The 18,843-nt window shown below is 31.4% G+C and overlaps 2 protein-coding genes across 3 annotated transcripts; both read left to right on the top strand.

Annotated features, from left to right (window-relative positions):
* Positions 1-1,792: 1,792 nt before the first annotated feature.
* On the top strand, positions 1,793-5,961 carry LOC133693706 (uncharacterized protein At4g15545-like). Of its 2 annotated transcripts, none has more exons than XM_062114983.1 (10): positions 1,793-2,362; positions 2,785-2,853; positions 3,110-3,163; positions 3,284-3,350; positions 3,457-3,537; positions 4,351-4,608; positions 4,874-4,919; positions 5,015-5,093; positions 5,183-5,321; positions 5,715-5,961. In XM_062114983.1, the coding sequence occupies exons 1-9, from the start codon at positions 2,084-2,086 to the stop codon at positions 5,273-5,275; spliced, it is 1,026 nt and encodes a 341-aa protein (XP_061970967.1). In that variant the 5' UTR covers positions 1,793-2,083; the 3' UTR covers positions 5,276-5,321; positions 5,715-5,961. The 2 variants fall into 2 exon arrangements, with proteins under 2 accessions (XP_061970967.1, XP_061970968.1); XM_062114984.1 differs by having other exon boundaries at positions 1,794-2,362; positions 3,287-3,350.
* A 6,673-nt stretch (positions 5,962-12,634) lies between these two features.
* LOC133693441 (zinc finger protein HD1) lies at positions 12,635-14,170 on the top strand. The gene is made up of 4 exons (XM_062114661.1): positions 12,635-13,158; positions 13,297-13,437; positions 13,533-13,697; positions 13,958-14,170. Exons 1-4 carry the CDS (start codon positions 12,676-12,678, stop codon positions 14,042-14,044), a joined length of 876 nt encoding a protein of 291 aa, XP_061970645.1. The 5' UTR covers positions 12,635-12,675; the 3' UTR covers positions 14,045-14,170.
* The last annotated feature ends 4,673 nt before the right edge of the window (positions 14,171-18,843 follow it).

Here is an 18,843-nt window from a genome sequence, read left to right as displayed (position 1 = left end):
TTAATTTTTATATTAAATTTGGTTCTTATTATCTTGATATTTTTAAATCCTTCTACTAATTAAATGTTTTTCCTATTTCATCTCTCATCATTTGATTTTAATTTTTTTCATGTTGAATTTGGCTCCTAATTTTTTTACTGATATTTATTTTATTTTTAGATAATTTTTTATTTCATTTTTTTTTTCAAATTTCATCCCTCAATATTTTTTTATTAAGCCATAATTTTCAAATGTTAACATAGGTTGACTTCAATCTTTTTTAGATCTTTTCTATTTTTTGTTTAATTTCATCATTCAATATTTGATTTTTTATAGAATTGGTCTTTATTCCTTTTGTTTCCGTTTTTTTCTATAGGATTATCCAAATCATATGCCTATGATCACAGGGTTGGTGGGTTAACTCGAGTTGACCCTGATTTTTTTTTGTTGTTTTTTTTAATTTTTTTTTAGTGTCATGCCTTAATATCTCTTCATTGAGAATTCTACTTTGTTGTTTTTCTGACCTTGCCTTCTATATGGTCAACCCCAGCCTCATGACCATGATCACGAGTTTTGAAGATCAACACTAGTTAACTTTGGTATTTTTTAACTTTTTTTTTCCAAATTTTAACATCCAACATTTATTTTTTTGAAAGTTGGTCTTTGTGTATTTTTTTTCTCACTTTCCTTTTTACGAAGTTACCTCAATCCTGTTCCTATTGTTGTGAGATTAGCACTTCAACCCTGGTTGACACTTTTTTTCCATTTTTTTAAGAATATATTTTTTTAAAAAAATCTTCATGCCTCAACATTTTTTTTGTTGTGATTTTTTCTTCGTTATTTTTTTTGGTTTGCCTTCTACGCGTTAAGTTTTGGTTTTATGATCATGGTCATAAGTTTCAAAGGTTAATGCGGGTTGACTTTGGTCTTTGTTTAAGTCTTTTTTTTAATTTACTTTTTTAATTTTTATCCTTTAACAATTTTTTTTATAATTGATCTTTGTGCTTTTTTCTTTCTTTTCTTTCTTTGAGGTTATCTTAATGATATGCCCATAATTATGAGGTTAGCGGGTCAACTTATATTTTTGTTTTTTTTTTAAAATTTGATCATTTAATATTGGATTGTTCTATAGTTGAGTTTCATGATTTTGATTCAATTTGCTTTTGTTTGTAATTTCTCTATACCTTTTATTTGCACATACAATCATTTGATTATATAAAAAATATATTACAAGAATCTTAGTTATTAAGCACAATCTAGTACATGACTTGTGCTGCGAGATCAAATATCCTAATATTTTTTTTTATTTTTATCCTTCAATATTTAATTTTTTCAAAATTGATTTTCATGTTTTTTTTCTTACTAGTCTTTTTATGAAGTTGTCCCAATCATGTGCTAATGGTTGCAAGGTCAACACGTCTACACAAGTTGACTAATGTGTTTTTTTCTGTTGCTTTTTTAAATTATTTTTTTATTTTTATCATTTAATATTGAATTATGATTTTTTTTTTGTTGACATAAATAGTTATTTCACTAAATGAAAAAAATATTATACTTGTTAAACACAACTAAGTACAAACTCGCATTTTAAAATCAAATATTTTTATCTTAATTGTTTATTAATCAAGTATTAATTTAATTAATTAAATACATGTATATATATTTTGATTCATGATTGAAATTTTTTTATATAAAATAAATATATTAGAAAAACCTTCATATTTTTTTTATTAAAAACAAAAATAACTGCCACGCGATACAAAACCAGTAGACTAAAAATCACAAGTTAATCGCAACTTTTGCCCATTTGGAGGGAAACCCTCCAAAGTTCAAACCTAGACACCAACCCCTCAAATTATTCACCCAAATTCAAATTTATACACTTCACTATCTTATCAATACAACGACAGCAGCGGCAACAACAAAGCCAAGACACGCGTAGTAAAAGAAAAGGAAAGAAAAAAAACCCTTCCTTTCCTTACCAAAAACAAAAACCCATTTTTATTATTGTCCAAATTCCCCCTCTTCCTCTCCCGTACACAACATCTTCCTTAAGCAAACCAAAAGGAATCCCACAATATCATTTTTGTAGTAATCAGCAACTATGTCACAGCATACAACAGGAGGGACTGATTTTAGCTTACCAGATGAGATCTTAGCAGTGATTCCAATGGACCCATATGAACAACTGGATCTGGCAAGGAAGATTACATCCATGGCAATTGCATCCCGCGTCTCCAATTTGGAATCTGAGATGGGTCGCATGAAGCAGAAGATGTTAGAGAAGGATCATATTATTTTTGAGCTTCAAGAGAAATTGGGTAACTTGCAACGTGTCTGCCAGGAATCTGATTCCAAATTGAGTCTAACTCTCGATGAAAATGTGAGTAGACACGGTGTTTTTGAAGGCTTAAATGATAGAAAGTTTGTGAACTTTTTTTTGTTGGGTTTTGTCAATTTGGGCTTTTTTTTATTGTGTAATTTGATTGATTTTGATAGTGGGTTTTTGAAAATGATTGGTGGGTGTTGTCTTTTGTAGGGGAATGAGGATAAAAGATTTTTTTTTTTTTTTTTTTTGGGGGGGGGGGGGGTGTGTATATATATATTTTCAAATGGTGTTTTGAAAAATATTTTGTTTAATTTGTTTGATTTTAGTGATGGGTTTTTTAAAATGAATTGTGGGTTATTTGTTTAATTGGAATGAAATAGAAAATATTGTTTCTGTATTTTTTTAATGTTATTTGGTGAATATTAGTATGGATGAACATAATTGAATTTGATAGTTGTTTTGATATCAAAATGAAGGTGAAACTTTCAAAGGAAAGGGATTCACTGGCAATGACCGCAAAGAAACTTGGACGTGATTTGGCAAAGGTGAGAGATTCTAGTAAACTCAAAATGCTTGTATTTGTTTGTTTCCTCATTTCTGTTTTGCTTACATGAGTTGTTTTTTATTAGGATTCTGTTAACATCTTACACATAAACACATCAATAAAAATAGCAGTTTGCTGACTAGCCTCCATTTCTTCCTCTTCGTAAAAGGCAGTCATTTTGTATATTTGTCTAGTGTGCTGCTTTTGATGTTTGGCATTGCCAAAAGAAACAACTAATACGTTACGAGTATTGGCAGTTGGAGACATTTAAGAGGCAACTAATGCAGTCACTAAGTGATGATAGTTCATCGGTAAGATGCTACATTTAGCTACTATAGGCTGTATTTGTTTTATAATTTCATGATTTCGTATATGCAGAGTTTGTTTTTGGAATTTCAAAAGACACTAATTAGTTGCACTTTTTTTTTTAGCAGCAAGCTGAATCCGTGGATATTGGCACCTGTGATCAATCAGTTCCTAGAGTCTATCCCGACAAAGGTACTATTAACCTGGGTTGATAAAAAAGGACAATACTTACTAAGTGTTTTCTCTTTGTTCAAGGAAATTACCTATTTTCTTATCTCTACACTTTTATGCTTTGTAGATGAGGGGATGAATGGCTATGTAACCCACCATTCTTCCAGTGGCTGTACTGATATCAGAAACAACAATAGTATTGATGAGGGTATTGGACTTGTCTTCTTTAATCCTTCTATATATGCTTATTTATGTTTTGTTAGAACAGATCCCAACATCTGTTATTGTATCCCAACATTCATTTTTAGCTACTTTCAAACATAAACAAGAAACTGTATGTTTTAAAGTGGTAAAGTAACACTTTACACTAACTTCATCTAGCATGGTAAGAGTATTACAGATGAGCATTATGTACAAATCATTCTAATTTCAACTTATAGTTATCGCTGATTGTGACATTGTTTAGATAGCTCACATTTTTTACATTGATGATGCAATGCACTAATGCGTCATCATTCAGAGGAAAGGTATTGTTGAAATACCACAGCCTTGAAAATACTGTAAAACTTAAAAATAGTTGTTGGATTTTTATCTCGATTCTCAACAAAACTTTATAAACATAAGAAAACTGCCCTTTGTATTCTGCTCTACCTTTTCATCCAAAAATAAAAGCTAATTTAACTGAAATAAGCCTCAGCTCAAAAGTGCTTGCGGCTTCTTGTATAGCAAGTCTTTTTCTCCATCCTATTGTGAGAAGTTTTTTGAATTGTTCTATTGCTAAATGGCAACCGCAATATGCACCTAGGAGTTATTTATATCCTATAGCAGTATTTTTTTTCTTGTAAATAGTAATTATTTTTTTCTTTTGATTATTGGTTGATTGATGTTAAAGAGGCTAGGATTTATGAAATCTGGGTGGTTTCTGGTGATTATATGAGGCTATTACTGAATGATAATATTACTGTTAAGAGGGCTAATTGTACATGTTATTCATGAATAAGCTGATTATTTGGTCTAACAGCTTCTAGGCATGCTGGACAAAGATTTTCTATCACCCCATATATTACACCACGGCGGACTCCAACTGGAACTCCAAACATTATTTCTACAAGTGTATCTCCTAAAGGTTATTCTGCTGCTGGATCTCCTCAGAGAACCTCAGGGGCAACTTCTCCTACAAAGCCTCAATATGATAAACAAGCTTCCCTTTCTTCATGGTACCCGTCAAGCCAGCAATCATCAGCGGCAAACTCTCCTCCCCGTGGCCGTGCAATTCCAGGTTTATGAGAATCACTGCAATCTCTTATGATGTCAAAAAAGTTTGTATATCTGACAAATCAATACTGGAGCTTGCAACAAATATAGTTTTTTGCTGCTATTGGTTAGCCTAATGTCCTCTTGCAGCTCACAAAGTCAAGCATCTGTTCTGGTGGCCATTCTGTTACTTGTCGATTGAAATCTATGGAAACTTACACTCCTATCGCAATTTAAGATTATTTTTCTCTGTTCTGACAATATTTTATTTATAATGGTATTTTGTATAGGTCGCCCTCCACGCATGGATGGAAAGGAGTTCTTTCGTCAGGCCAGGTGAGTCTAGTATTCTGATTGGATCATTTATTTCAAATTGATAGCTCTATTATTTGGGTTCTTCTGTAACTGATTTGATTACATTTGTAATTCAGGAGTCGCCTATCATATGAACAGTTCAGTGCATTTCTGGCTAACATCAAGAAACTAAATGGTCAAGAACAAACTCGAGAGGTTGCATTGAATTCTTCAATTACAAAATATATTGATCCAATTGAATGGTATTTGTTTGGAATAACATGTTTTTGCACGTCATCTTTCAGGAAACTTTAAGGAAAGCAGGAGAGATATTTGGGACAGAAAACAAAGATCTTTATCTTTCTTTCCAAGGATTGCTTAATCGCAACATACACTAGACCTCAAGCTGTCCATGTAGCTAGGAAGGTTCTAGATAGATATCAGGTATGCATGTTCCTAGTCTTCAGTCTGAGTTTCAGGGGGGTGGTTGGGTTAAGTTTCTGTTCTGGTTTGTAAAGAGGTCATGTTATTGCCACTATCCCTAGATGAAACCTCATAGGACTGTCTCGTCATCCGGGTCTTTGAATGGTGGTGATCTGAACAGTGTCTGAAAATCTTTGGAATGACTTTCGTTGGTTCTAAGCTGCCTTGCTGGATTTGTGTCAACATTTTTTTCTTTCTTTTGTAGAATAATTTATTCGTGATCATATTTTTCTGTAGTCTAAATTAATTACTCATTTAAAATATTTATCTCCTGAACAAAGCTTTGAAACAGAGTTCCATTTGGTTTTTGGACATTGATGAATTCTACCTCGACTGACAACGATTGCTTGGCAGGTCGTGGATCAGACTTGTTCCCATCTTCTATGAAGATTGCTTTGGCGTAAATTCTCCAAGCCAATTGATTTTTTTTTTAAAAAAAAAAGAAAAAAAAAGAGAGGACAGTAGCTGCTTCTTTTGAGCAACTGGAATAAGAATGTAAATAATTGGAGGTTTTCGTATGAACCTGCTCAGCCATTAGTGCTTCTTGATATCCTGCAAGATTTTTATATCTTGTACTTGCATACAAAGGATTTTTTCTTCATTGTGGCATTATCCATCACCTCAAGCCCCATCTCTCTCTCTCTCTCTCTCACACACACACACAGTGAAACTCTTCTGGTTACTTCAACAGTAGCCTGCAATAAATATAAATCACTCGAGAAGAATCTTTGAAGCCGCATCATAAATCGTGAATTGTGGAAGCAGATCTTATCAAGCAATCTCAAAGAGAACTTGTACCCATTATTATTATTATTTTTTCCAATCTTAAAAGCAATTGGGTGATAATTAGCCCTGACCATTATGAAGAATATTTGAGCTTCTGGTAAAACATGCCATTGACAAAAGCAAAATAGGATAAGGGTATATTGTTTAATTAATAATTAAATTTGTTTAGTCGTAACACCCTAAAACAATTCCATGTGGGATCTTATCTTTCCTGCTTATATTTAAATTTGTCTATTTTTATTTCCCAAGAACATAGCTGTTCCAGTCAAATCTTTAACCTGATATGCACAAGAAAAGCAACCTGATTTGAGGGGGGCATCGCCAAGCTGCTTGCATACGAAAAGCTTGACAAATCTTTGAACAGAGGATTTCTCAACTTGCTCAGGGGCCCATCATTTGTTTCATGGAAACCAATTTTTCAAGTCTCGTTTATTAATATAAAAGTTGCTAAATGAAAAACTTTTTTGGTCACATAAAATTCTTTATGCAAGAAAATAAAAAATATTTTATTATTTGTTAATTATATCAATTTCGATCCATAATTTTTTAATTGCTATATATTGTTTTGTTTTTTTTTTCAATTTCATCTCTTAAAATTTAATTTAATTTAATTTGTTTTTATATTAATTTTGTTTTTTATTCTTTTGATTGTTATTTGATTTTTTTCTTATCATTTTATTAGTTAATTTTTTTTATCTATCAGATTTAGTCCCTATTTTTTAATGCTATTTATTTTATTTGAAATAATTTATAATATTATTTTTTTTCAATTTCATCATCTTTTTATTTTTTTAATCTATAAAACTTGATATTTATTCTTTTGATTGTTATTTGTTTTATTTAAAATAATGTATGATATTAGATTTTTTTTTCAATTTCATCCTCATTACATTTGGTCCTTATTCTTTTAATAAACTTGAAAAAAAAATAAAAAATTTATTTTCCAACTTATTTTTCATGACATAACAAAATACTTGAAAATATTTTTCAATTTATTTTTTATGACACTAAAAAAATTCTTTTAAGAGATTTACTTTTCATGAAAAACAACTTTTTTTTTTAAAAAAAAAATGGTTAAAGGGCAAAGAGAGAAACAAAGAAAGGTACTCTATGGAAAAAGAATACTTCTAGAGTGGAAATAATTAAAGAAAAAGAAAAGTGCTGTAGTGATCTTATGCTTGAAAAAAGATCAGCTTGGATTCAGTTCCAGGCCTCATGCGCCAACATGAGGTTGTTGGACCATGAATAGCCCACTTGGAAGAGAAGATAAAAAGACATCAGACGGAATTATGTCAGATCACGACAGTACATTCCCCCCTGAGGCCCCCAAACTGTCACAAATAACTGTGATCCATTCTCTCAAGGATTTGTTTCTTTCTTTCATTGTTTGAAAGAATATATACACACACGCACTTGCACTTCAATGGCATCGTCGGAAACGAGAGTTAAAATAGCTACCCTCAAAATTATGGCTGTAAACCAGGGTGAAGGTATCATAAATGTCAAAGCCCGGCCCAATTGTTAGATATTATTTGCTTTAAGCCTTATTGTCTTACAAATTTGTTCTTGATGACTACTCATAACTCATGTCTGACAAGTCAGCAACCACCACTACTAATAAGATTAACTACCAAATCTTCATCCGCCGATGTGGAATATTAAAATAAATTCTTGGAGCAAGAAAGAAGCTACCCTTTTTCATGGTCTCCACTCTCCCTGAGCTCAAATTCGAACCATTTGTGGTCACTTTTGATTTTTAGCATTACCACTATCATAAAAAATATCTTAACAAGATGAATTTAACGACACTAAAAAATGTAACTAACGGTGATCCTAGGAGGTTACACTTGCCATCCAACGATGTAGGGTGACCTACTTGTTTTTTATAGTAAGTATGATATTATTTATGACTGTTCTTGGTGTTGCTAGATTTATCTAGTCAATATCTTTCTGATGGTACCAGTAATATTGTAATTAAAACTTCGGTGTGTCTGCAATATTTTTTTCTCTCTTTCTTCTCGGTCTTGCTCATTTAATATTTTTTGAAGTTATAAAAATATTGATTCCCAATATCACGTACAAATTATACTATTTTGTTAATTTTTTCAACTGTCCTACCCCCGATATTGTTAATTAATTGTGCTGATTTAAAAAAAAATCACCATTTTCAGGCTCCTAGGATTTTTAGCTTAGCTAGGTATTATCGTTACCTCCGGGTATATGTGAGAACATTGCTTAATTAAGGAGGGAACGAATTCTTAAAGCACAAGTGGGCAGTAAGATCATGGGATTGCTGGCTAAGTTGGTTGATGGGATGGCAGGCGGAGGCACCTGATACTACAAGTACTGTCTAACAAAAAAAAAAATTAAAAAAATCCCCATCTTTCTTCCATTCTCTATCCTCATGTTGCTTTTTGTGGCAAATAGCTCAGGAAAAAGATAAACCTTTCAAGAAGAAGCAACCTCCAATGTCCTTCGTTTTGTATTCCCATGTCGCCCTTTTGGTTTATTTAAATCTGCGTTCATATAGTATAGTTAAGATAGGAAAACCAGGAATATTTTTCTTCCTTTTTTTTTAAGATAGCAAAAGATTATGCAATATGTTTTTGGGTGCCTCTTTCAAAGAAATCTTTTTGAACCAGATACCCCATTCAAAGTTCTCTGAAGAAAGCTTCCAGGACGCGTTAAAAAGAAAAGAGAGAAAGCTTTTCTATCCAATCCGCAGAAGTAATTCATGGCACACATTTTGGAGTTGAATTTTGCTCCACCTGGTTCTTTCCTGAGATACTTCAATTGATTAACCGACGTCCTTAACTCTGACGTCCACCTGATCGGATCTAGTTGGGTGGATGATTTTCTACACTAAAACGAGCATGAAGGACCGTGTTTTATTTTTTAAAATCATTATTTTTTAAATTGAAATCTAATATTAAAAAAATCCTAATCTCATCCATGTATCATATAACCATAAATAACGTTTAAACTTCAAATATAGGACCATTAGAAGATTAATTGAATGCTCAACTTCGTGGAGCAGCCCTCTTTCCGTGTATTAAATCATAAAAAACTGGGTGGAATGATAAGTCAAGTGAATTTCTCATCTGCCTCCATATTCAACTCTAGTTCGACTAGATCAAATTTTATGTATTTGTTTTGACCCTTTTAAAATAGATAAAAATTCAAGGTCTCACGATCTCATGATTATCTTATCAATATAAACAAATACCACAGGTTGTTGAATAAAAATAAAAATTCTTGATAATATATAAAAAAATAAAAATACATCAAAGCTCAATTGGACTGCCTAACCGAGCTTTAACTCAAGCTCTATTGGGTCATGGTCTTATCAAGCTTGAGTTTTGTTCGATCTGACCAAGTTACTAGATTATCATGATTTATAATCTATTACTATTTATAAATAGTAATATATATGGTATTATTCATGAATAATATTTTCTTCACATGTATTTCTTTGATTATTTTTTTCATGGTTATCTTACTAATCTAAACAACGGGCATATAACTATATTTTTTTTCATGATCGAATTTTATTTTTATAAATATATGTAGAAAGAAATTTAATCTTGTAAATATAATCCAATCCACATATTTAACGGATTGTATCAGGTAACTTATATACATATATAGATTGGAGTATTTTTAGGTCTTATTACTTCATTATTCCTAATCTTATAGTGTTTGATATCTAGAACACCACGATATCAAACACTATTTAAGTAGCTTTTGCACTTCAGCCCTCGAGATACAGTGCCAAGAACTACATAAATGTAATAACAAACGGAAGGTTACTGCATTTCAAAGAATTGAATAATCTTTTTATTTTATTTAAGCACATGAAAAATCAACAAGAATCTATAATGCATATGATTGACAATGAACAAGTTCTTTATCTCATGCAAAAACAGAAGTCCTATCACGCAGCTTATTTTGACCCTTCTAGGGAATCCTACCCTCAGAAACAAGGGCATGCAATCCATTCAACATGTCATTTAGACGGAATATCGATCTTCTTAGCTCTACATGGCAAACGCAATGGTAATATTGCTGTAAAAAGAAGGGCAACTATATGAATCCCAAATTTGGGGGATATATGTTCGTACTTGCCTGTCGATGCAAATCTTACAAGCCCATGTGTTAGATTCTTGGGCTAGGAAGTAGACTACATCTTCTTTAATAGTACCTTATGGGGCGCACAGCTTTAGCAGTGTAGGGATAGTGACCACAACAGCACATGAGAGTGAGTGAGACCCTCTATCTTGCCTTTTGTTCTTCAGGGGTCGGCTCGGCTTTCTTTATAAGCTGTCCTGTCCTAAACTCACACTTTAGAATTGATCCCATCTTATTTATCACCTCATTAAATGTTGGAGAAAAATATAATAGAGGATGATGCAACCTTTTTAAATAAACATTTTTCTAATTATCATCACATTAAAGCATGTCTTAATGAGTGAACTCGTAATTTCTTCATGAAAATCTTAAGGGCCATCCCAAGCTTTTTGTTTCTTGTAAGAAACGAATTTCATAAAAAGAAACGCAAAATACTCATCGCTCCATCATAGAAACCTTACGTTGATTTGTGTTTCACTGGAAAAGGTTTGGATAGGAAGTTTTAAAAGAAACACACGTAATTAATAACCATACATGTCATAGATTAATGGTTTTGGATCCAAGCTCAAAGTGTATAACTAAAATTTTATTTTAATGCTTTGGTTTTTACTATAATCACTATTCATTGAAATAATTTTTTTTCTCTTTCACTTTTTAATTTTTTTTAAATTCATCATTTAATATTAGATTTGTTTTTTTATTGGGTTATTCCACTATCATTATATGGATTGCGGGTTTAACGGATTAAACCGGTTGACTCAGTTTTTTTTCTTAACTATTTTTTCTTTCTAATTTTATTATTTAATATTGAGTTGATTGAAAATTAAGTTTCATGATTTATTTTATTTGCTTTCTATTGAGTTATTCCAACTTCATGATCCAAGAATGATACTTAATGGGTTAACCTAAGTTAACTCTGGTTGTTTTTTGTGTCTTTTTTTAATTGATTTTTTTTAAAGTTTATCATTAAACATTGGATCGACAGATAATTGAGATTCATAATCTATTTTAATTTGCTTTCTATAAGAATATCTTAGTTTCATGATTAGAGCCATGAGTTTTGACATTTTAATCCTAATTAAATCGGGTTATTTTTTTTCATTTTTCTTTCTAAGAAGTTATCTTGGTCTCATAACTCGGATCACAAGTCCTTCAACATTGAATTTTCAATTTTATTAGGTTTCCCCCATCTCATGATCTGGGTAACGAGTTTGACGGGTTAATCAAGTTAACTCAATATTTTTTTTAATTGACTTTTCCCCTAATCTCATAATTTAATATTGTATTTGATTGAGAATTAGACTTCATGATTTGTTTTTGTTTGCTTTTTATTAGATTATATCGACCTCATAACCCAAGAATAATGCTTAATGGGTTAACTCGGGTTGAATTGACTCATTTTTGTTTGTCATTTTTAATTAATTTTTTTTAAGTTTCTTCATTCAATATTAGGTCCAACATAGTTGATTGAAAATTGAACTTCATAATCTGTTTTGACTTGCTCTCTGCAAGGTTATCTCAGTCTCATGATCATAGTCGTAGATTTAACATGTTAACTTTTTATAGCTAGGGTTATTTCAATCTTATGACTTGGATTGCGAGTTTGACAAGTTAACTCGAGTAATCTTTTTAGGTAATTTTTTAATTGATTTTTTTTACAATCTAATCCTTCAACATCACGTTGATTGAGAATTAAATTTTATAATTTATTTTGATTTGTTTTTTATGAAATTATTATAGTCTCATAACCCAGACTGACCAAAGTCAATCTAATATGTTGTTATCTTAATATTAAAGAAATTTCATCTTGAATTTGTTTAGTCAAATTATGCTTTTACGAGTTGTACTGATTGTTTTTAAACTCGTAAAGTCAATCAGATCTTATCAGGTCAACCCCAACATGATTTAAATTTTTTCATTAAAAAAAATATTAGCAATATCTAATTTTTTTTTTTTACATTTTAAAAAAATTTGACCCATGTGTGAATGATCTAGTTAATTGGACTAATTGGATTATCAAAATGAATATATTTTTGGGATGCAAAAACTAAAAAACTATCAAACCAATGTGGGGACACATAAGGGCATAATCAACATGTGTTCATGGATAAATCACCAAAGTTGAAGTTGCTAAATTTATGCGTTTACAGCTCAACAAAACAGTATTGCTAGCTAATTACACACAGTGTCAGTTTAGTTAGGTAGTTACCCTTGTTTCCTAATTATGCTTAAGCTTTGCCCTATGTCCTACCCGGTACAGTTCCGGGCAGAACAAGTTGCCAACAGCCAGTTCACCGTCCATATCGATATATATATATATATGTTATAGCCTAATGGTTTAGTGTGACAGATGAGGCAATAAAAGCTAAACCCCACAAAACAGTTTCATCTCCTCTCTTCAATGGCTTCCATTCCTCATTTCTATTCTGATTATCAATTTTCTCCAGATAAGTTTTCAGAGATTTCATCTGTAATGGCTCAAGATCATGGATATGCTAGAACTGGTTCATTTTCTAGCACAAACATGTCAAGCGGTGCAATTTCTAGTCCTGGTGGTGGTGCAATGTTAGGAGATCACCAAGATTATAGCTTTCCAACATTTTATGATCATGAAAATGGCTGTGCACTTGATATTTTTCAAGGGGAGTCTGAGATCATGTCGCCGATTCCGGCTACGAAATCATTGCCTGAAAGATTTGGGATTTCGGATATGGTTGTGCCCACATTGATGGATTATAAAATGGGGTCTAGTTGTGGCATCGCCAAAATTCAGAGTTTTGGTGGCGGATTTCAGTTATCGGATGTGTGTGAATATGGGGAGGATTGTTGTGGTATTTTGCCAAAATTTACGCCTGTGACGTGTCCTGCTGCTGAAGAAAATTGGGTATGAATTTTTCTCTCAAGACTCTTGTATAAGGATGATGATTTGGATTTTCATAAAAGATGTCTCTAGCTTGCTCAGTTTCTTTGCATACATAGTTTTCTTTTTGGTGCTCATGATTTATAATAAATTCTTCTTTAGAGGCTTGAATACAATCGAATAACAGCAAAAGAAAACACCAACATGGTCAAGGTTGGTCGTTACACGGTAGAAGAGAGGAAAGATAGAATTCTAAGGTATTTGAAGAAGAGAAACCAAAGGAACTTTAACAAGACCATCAAGGTAATTAAGTTTCTTAATTTTTAACCTCATTTCATATTTAATCCTATACTTAGAAAATGTTAATTTAAACTATAATTTTCTCGACAATATTACAGTATGCTTGCCGAAAAACCCTAGCTGACCGGAGAGTTCGCGTTCGTGGGAGATTTGCTAAGAACAATGAAATATTTGAAGAGGAAACTGAGGTTAAGAAGAATGATGATAATATTCCTCTTCACCATCATGAAAAAGATACATATTGCACTAGTGATGCAGTTCAGGTACTTTCTGGGCTACAATATTTATATTTCTTTTTTTTATTTTATGATATAAGTGCAAGACTCGAATTCAAGTCTTACCTTAATTTATCATCCTTCTTGCTTTACTCTAATAAAAAAACCACGTTTTTGTGAATTTAAAAAGTCTTGACTTCGAATTTCTCCTTATCATAAAAAAAAACTTAATACAGAAAATTAATACACGTTTGGATGTGTGTATATATATGAATTAACGAATGTAAGTATCATTGTCTACTTTGCAGATCAAGAATGACGATGATGATGAAGAACAATGGCTGCAAGAGGCTTTGGCAAGTCTTATGTTTGTACCGTATATTGCTGCTGGATAATTTGCGTCTAATTGGACAAACTGATGTAGGAATGTTGGGAAATATATGAGTAGCATATGTTTTTACTTGTAAAAGCACTTTCTAACCAGCTAGTGTTGGATTTGTTATAACATAACATCGCTTTCATGGTGGGTTCTTTTCGGCTGTGAAACTGTGGTAATTAGTGGATTTGAAAAGGAAGTCCATAGCACAGTATATTTACCTCTTATAAAGAAAAGGCACAGTATTATGACCACGATAGTCTCCCATGATATTCCATCAACAAGGACATGAAAGCTAAGGGGGGTGATGAGACACTCATGTAATTAATGTAGTCAATGAGGACATCAAAGGTGTTTTGATTATCTTAGTTTGTAACTGATCCAGTTCTATAATATGAATGGTTGTGTTAAATATATGGTTATAGAGCTACTATCAAAGAAATCTGGAGCCATTATATATGGCAACAGGTGGTATATCCCATCATCTTAACAATCCATGAATGCCACAAATAATCCCTTTTTTTCTCTCTCTAAGTTGTGAGTGTGTGTGTGTGTGTGAGAGAGAGAGAGAGAGAGAGAAAGAGAGAGAGAGAGAGAGTGGTAGCTTAGCTAGCTACCTTGTGAAAAGCTTGATGTATAGTGTTTTGAATATTATTTTGGTATAAAAGAGATTTGGTATAAAAGAGATATAGATATAGAGATAGAAATGTGTTTGATTAAAAAAATAAAGATAAAATACAAAAATAAATGTTCCTATAATATTTTTGGAGTTTCTGTATTTTTTAAACAAGAGGTATGAAATAACATGTTTTCAGAGATAATATTTATTATTTTTTTAGTCCTAAAATACCTTTATAAAAAAATCTAAATTTCAAATTATTCAACTAAGATATGTAAAGATAAAAATTATTATTATTATTATAGTTTTAAAACCCAACTCGAGAGTCGATATGATGTAAAGCCCAGGTCATTGGCCGGGTTGACCCGAGCCAACATAAAAATAAAAGTGGTTAGTATTATAATTTTAAAACTTAATTCCGGAGTCGACCCAGGGTAGGATTTGAGTGTCACGAGTGAGGTTAAACATTGACTTGGGTCAATGTAAGGACAAAAATGATTATTATCATAGTTTCAAAACCCGAATCAGGGATTGATCCTGGGTAAGGTTTAAGTCACGTATTAGAAGGGTCAACCCAGGTTGACTGGGGTCTACATAAAATAAAAATGATTATTATCATAGTTTTAAAACTTGATTCGGGGGTTACCCAGGGCAAGACTCAAGTCATAAATCAGGAGGGTCAACTTGAGTTGATCGGGGTCAATGTATGAATAAAAATTGTTATTATCATAATTTTAAAACTTGACTCGGGGGTCGATTGAGGCAAGATCTAGGTCACAGATTAACACAGGTTGACTTGAGTCAATGTATGGATAAAAATAATTATTATCATAATTTTAAAACTTGACTCGGGAGTTGACTTGGGATAAAATTCAGGTTACATGTTGGGAGGGTTAACCCGGCTGATCCAAATTTTTTTTTAAATAATCAAAGCACAACCTTATTTTGACCAATTATTTTTACAAAAAATTCAACGGTTTTTTAACCCGTGTTTTATCTCAGGTTGACTTAGGTTTTTGACTAAGTCAGGTTAAGTCAATGATTCCTTTTTTTTTCTTCAACTCAGACCAGTTCAGACCTCAAGTCAACCCATCAAGTCAATCCTGATTTTATAACTAGGGTTATTTATAATATTATTAATTTCAACACCCAATATACACTAAAATTAAAAAATAAAACTAATTATTTTTTTAAATATATAAGTTTGACAACAATACATATTAAAGGTAATATATATATGTGTGTGTGTGTGTGTGTGTATATATATATATTTATTTTATTTTATTTTATTTTATTTTATCTTGTCCATCATAGCCAAATAAAATACATAAATAATCACTTTGTCTTGTATATCATCATCAAACACAATTTTGTTTCCATCTGTTTTTTTATCTTGTCTCTCTTGTTTTTAGTGTTTATGTCTCCACTATCCAGAGATAGTAACTAAATGCAAACTAAATATAACATCTTGATCAACTGAAGCAATTAATTCTTATCAATTCAATTAATTATTTAAATCACTTGATATTAATAACATATTATGCATAATTAACAAAGTGTTAAATCAATAGCAATTTTTTTTTTATCTCTATCATTATTTATGAAGAAAAAAAAAATCCTATTTAATGTTTACATGAGGTCTAATTTAATTATAATTGATATTACACTTGTAGCTTTTAAGAGACAGGAGGTTCATGCGGATTTCCCTTCTTTATTTTTTTTTATTAACGTGGGTGTCTGGGCCAGCTTGCACGCACCTCGACTAATCTTACAGGCCCTGAAGTTAACGACCATGTAAGCCTCTAATGGCCATCATATTAGCAACCATAGAACTCGAACTTAAGATTATAGGGGGAGCAAACCTCTTGGTCCCAAATTCTTACCACTAGATCACCTACTAAATGGTTTCTTTATTTCTTTTCTTAATTGTTTAGTAAGGAGGTGAAGTGGTCGAATTTAAGAAAGCCAAAGGTTGATGTTTAAATTATCACCATCTAATATGATTACACTATACTTTGTTATTTATCCAACAAATGGTGAAAATCATGAACGAAAAAGGATTTATTTTCCTAGCAGATCAGTTTATATATATATATGGACTGAGAAATAGAAAAAAATGCATGTTTTGGGTCATATAGCTAGTTTATGCTCCAAACCTTTCAAAAGGAATAACAACTTAAAGAATTATTAAGACTTAAAGAATTGGTGATTTTTTAAGGTTCTAAAAGTGAACTACAACAAATTTTATGAGATAAAGAAATATCCACAATCATTATAATGTGAAGCAAGCTTGGCACTCTTTAGTGCAAAAAGTGCTAAAATATTAGCATTATATCGTTCAAGTTAATTCTAGTCACAATTATTTGCTTGATTCTTCTTGTCATGTTCTTAGGCATACGTGCTTATTGGGTTGCCCTATGATCTATTGTACTGATCTTCTAATAATTTCCCTTAACAAATCACAAACACAAAAAGGGAGATATAGAGGGAAAACAGCTTGGACTTACATCCATGCATGTTAGCTAGACTAGATATTAGTAAAAACTAAAGAAAAACCAAGAGATGGCAATGAACCTTAAGGCCGACCATGGTACATGTGTACCATGTGCGGAAGAAAATGAGAATTTAATGAAAAATTGCTGAAATAAATATGTGAAAAATATATTTTGAATCAAGTGATAGTATTTATTTTATAAATTATGTTATAAGTATGCTAAGAAAAATGATTTACATATTATGAAAATAATAAGAAGTGTTGAAATAATTTGTAAAGGTAATAATTCGAGTGTGCGGCATGTAAAGAAAAAGGTGTAGAGTATAATTTTGAATACTAATTGGATTTTTTAAAGTATTGAATTTAACTAAGTATTGATTTTTGATAAATATTGAATTGTGAGATTATTAGTGTGTTGGAGTGGAGGTAAAATATCGGATGGAATGTGATGTGATGAAGATTGAATCTAAGATGCTAGAGTAATGACTTGTGATAAGGAAAGGTTGTGTGAGTTGTAATATAAAATGTACATGGATTAAATTAAATGTTTTTTTTTACAAAAATACTCATTTGAGTAGTGAATCAAAAACTCAGTTGAACTAGCTAGTTTATTTATTTTCTGATAATTAATTACTACCAACAAATTAATAATTTTACTCATGCTTATGGAATCCAAGGCACGCAAGTACTCAAATGATGTTGACGGGAAAGGAAGCTCTAATCCTTTGAAATTCTTGTTGGAGTTTCATACTTACATTTCAAATACGAGTCAGCATGAACATAACAAAGCAATGGGAAAACAATGGCCTTTCGGCTTCTTTGTTTACATTATCCCCTCCAAGCCAAGGAGCTTGCAATGGGTGTCACAAGCAAGCATTCTTACAATCGTAAGAAAGCACTTCCCTGAAAGTGATCGTATTGAGTCATCCTCAATTTGTCGTTGTCATCACGGACCCATTCCCAATACATTCATGCACAATTTGATCGTAAGCCTTTAATCATATATAGTGACATTAGGGTTTTGGGCAGTCTTCACATGATGGTTTTTGACATAGTCCTAGAAACAGTCACGACAATGTGGAAAAAACTTGTGGATGAATGGGTTTTGGAATCGAGAATTCTTGTGGTAGGCTTAAGAAAATAATTGAGGAGAAAAAGAAAATATAATATTAAATGAGATACTGTTTGTTTTTGCTTTTAAAAGCATTTTAAAAAAATTTAAATTTTATTTATTTTTTCTTTACTTCAAATTAATATTTTTCGGGCGTTTTCAAGTCATTTTGATGTGCTGTTATTAAAAATAATTTTTTAAAAATAAAACAAAATTTATCTTGATATATTTCCAAGCAAAAACCAATTTAAAAAGTAATTTGACTACCACATACACTCTTAACTATACAAAAAAAGAAAAGAAGAAGTTATTAACGGTTTGGGTGTTGGAATGGGAATGTTTGTGGTTTTTGAAGAAACAAAAAGTTCTCTATACTAAAAAATAAAATAAAATAAAATAAAATAGATATTTGTTTCGCTCGCTGCATATTTTTTATGGCTAAAGCTATCAGAAATTCCAAAATACGAAGTCTAAAACTTAGGTTAAATCTTTATAAAGAGATGATATATTTACAGAGAAAAAAGAGGAAAAAATTGTGAGATGTTAGTTGTATTTTTCATGCCATTAGTCCCAGTGTTTTTAATGGAGATACAC

Source organism: Populus nigra, chromosome 5 (genome assembly GCF_951802175.1).
Source record: "Populus nigra chromosome 5, ddPopNigr1.1, whole genome shotgun sequence".
In the NCBI taxonomy this organism is placed as follows: domain Eukaryota; kingdom Viridiplantae; phylum Streptophyta; class Magnoliopsida; order Malpighiales; family Salicaceae; genus Populus; species Populus nigra.
Note: the sequence above shows the minus strand (reverse complement) of the source record. Positions and strands in the feature narration are given on the sequence as shown.

Bases quoted from the DNA above. Each gene is read 5' to 3' on its own strand.
- LOC133693441 (XM_062114661.1), top strand. From the start codon at position 12,676: ATGGCTTCCATTCCTCATTTCTATTCTGATTATCAATTTTCTCCAGAT. The intron at 13,159-13,296 runs GTATGAATTTTT...ATTCTTCTTTAG, and splicing joins CTGCTGCTGAAGAAAATTGG to AGGCTTGAATACAATCGAAT. The intron at 13,698-13,957 runs GTACTTTCTGGG...TCTACTTTGCAG, and splicing joins GCACTAGTGATGCAGTTCAG to ATCAAGAATGACGATGATGA.
- LOC133693706 (XM_062114983.1), top strand. From the start codon at position 2,084: ATGTCACAGCATACAACAGGAGGGACTGATTTTAGCTTACCAGATGAG. The intron at 2,363-2,784 runs GTGAGTAGACAC...ATCAAAATGAAG, and splicing joins GTCTAACTCTCGATGAAAAT to GTGAAACTTTCAAAGGAAAG. The intron at 4,920-5,014 runs GTGAGTCTAGTA...TTTGTAATTCAG, and splicing joins GAGTTCTTTCGTCAGGCCAG to GAGTCGCCTATCATATGAAC.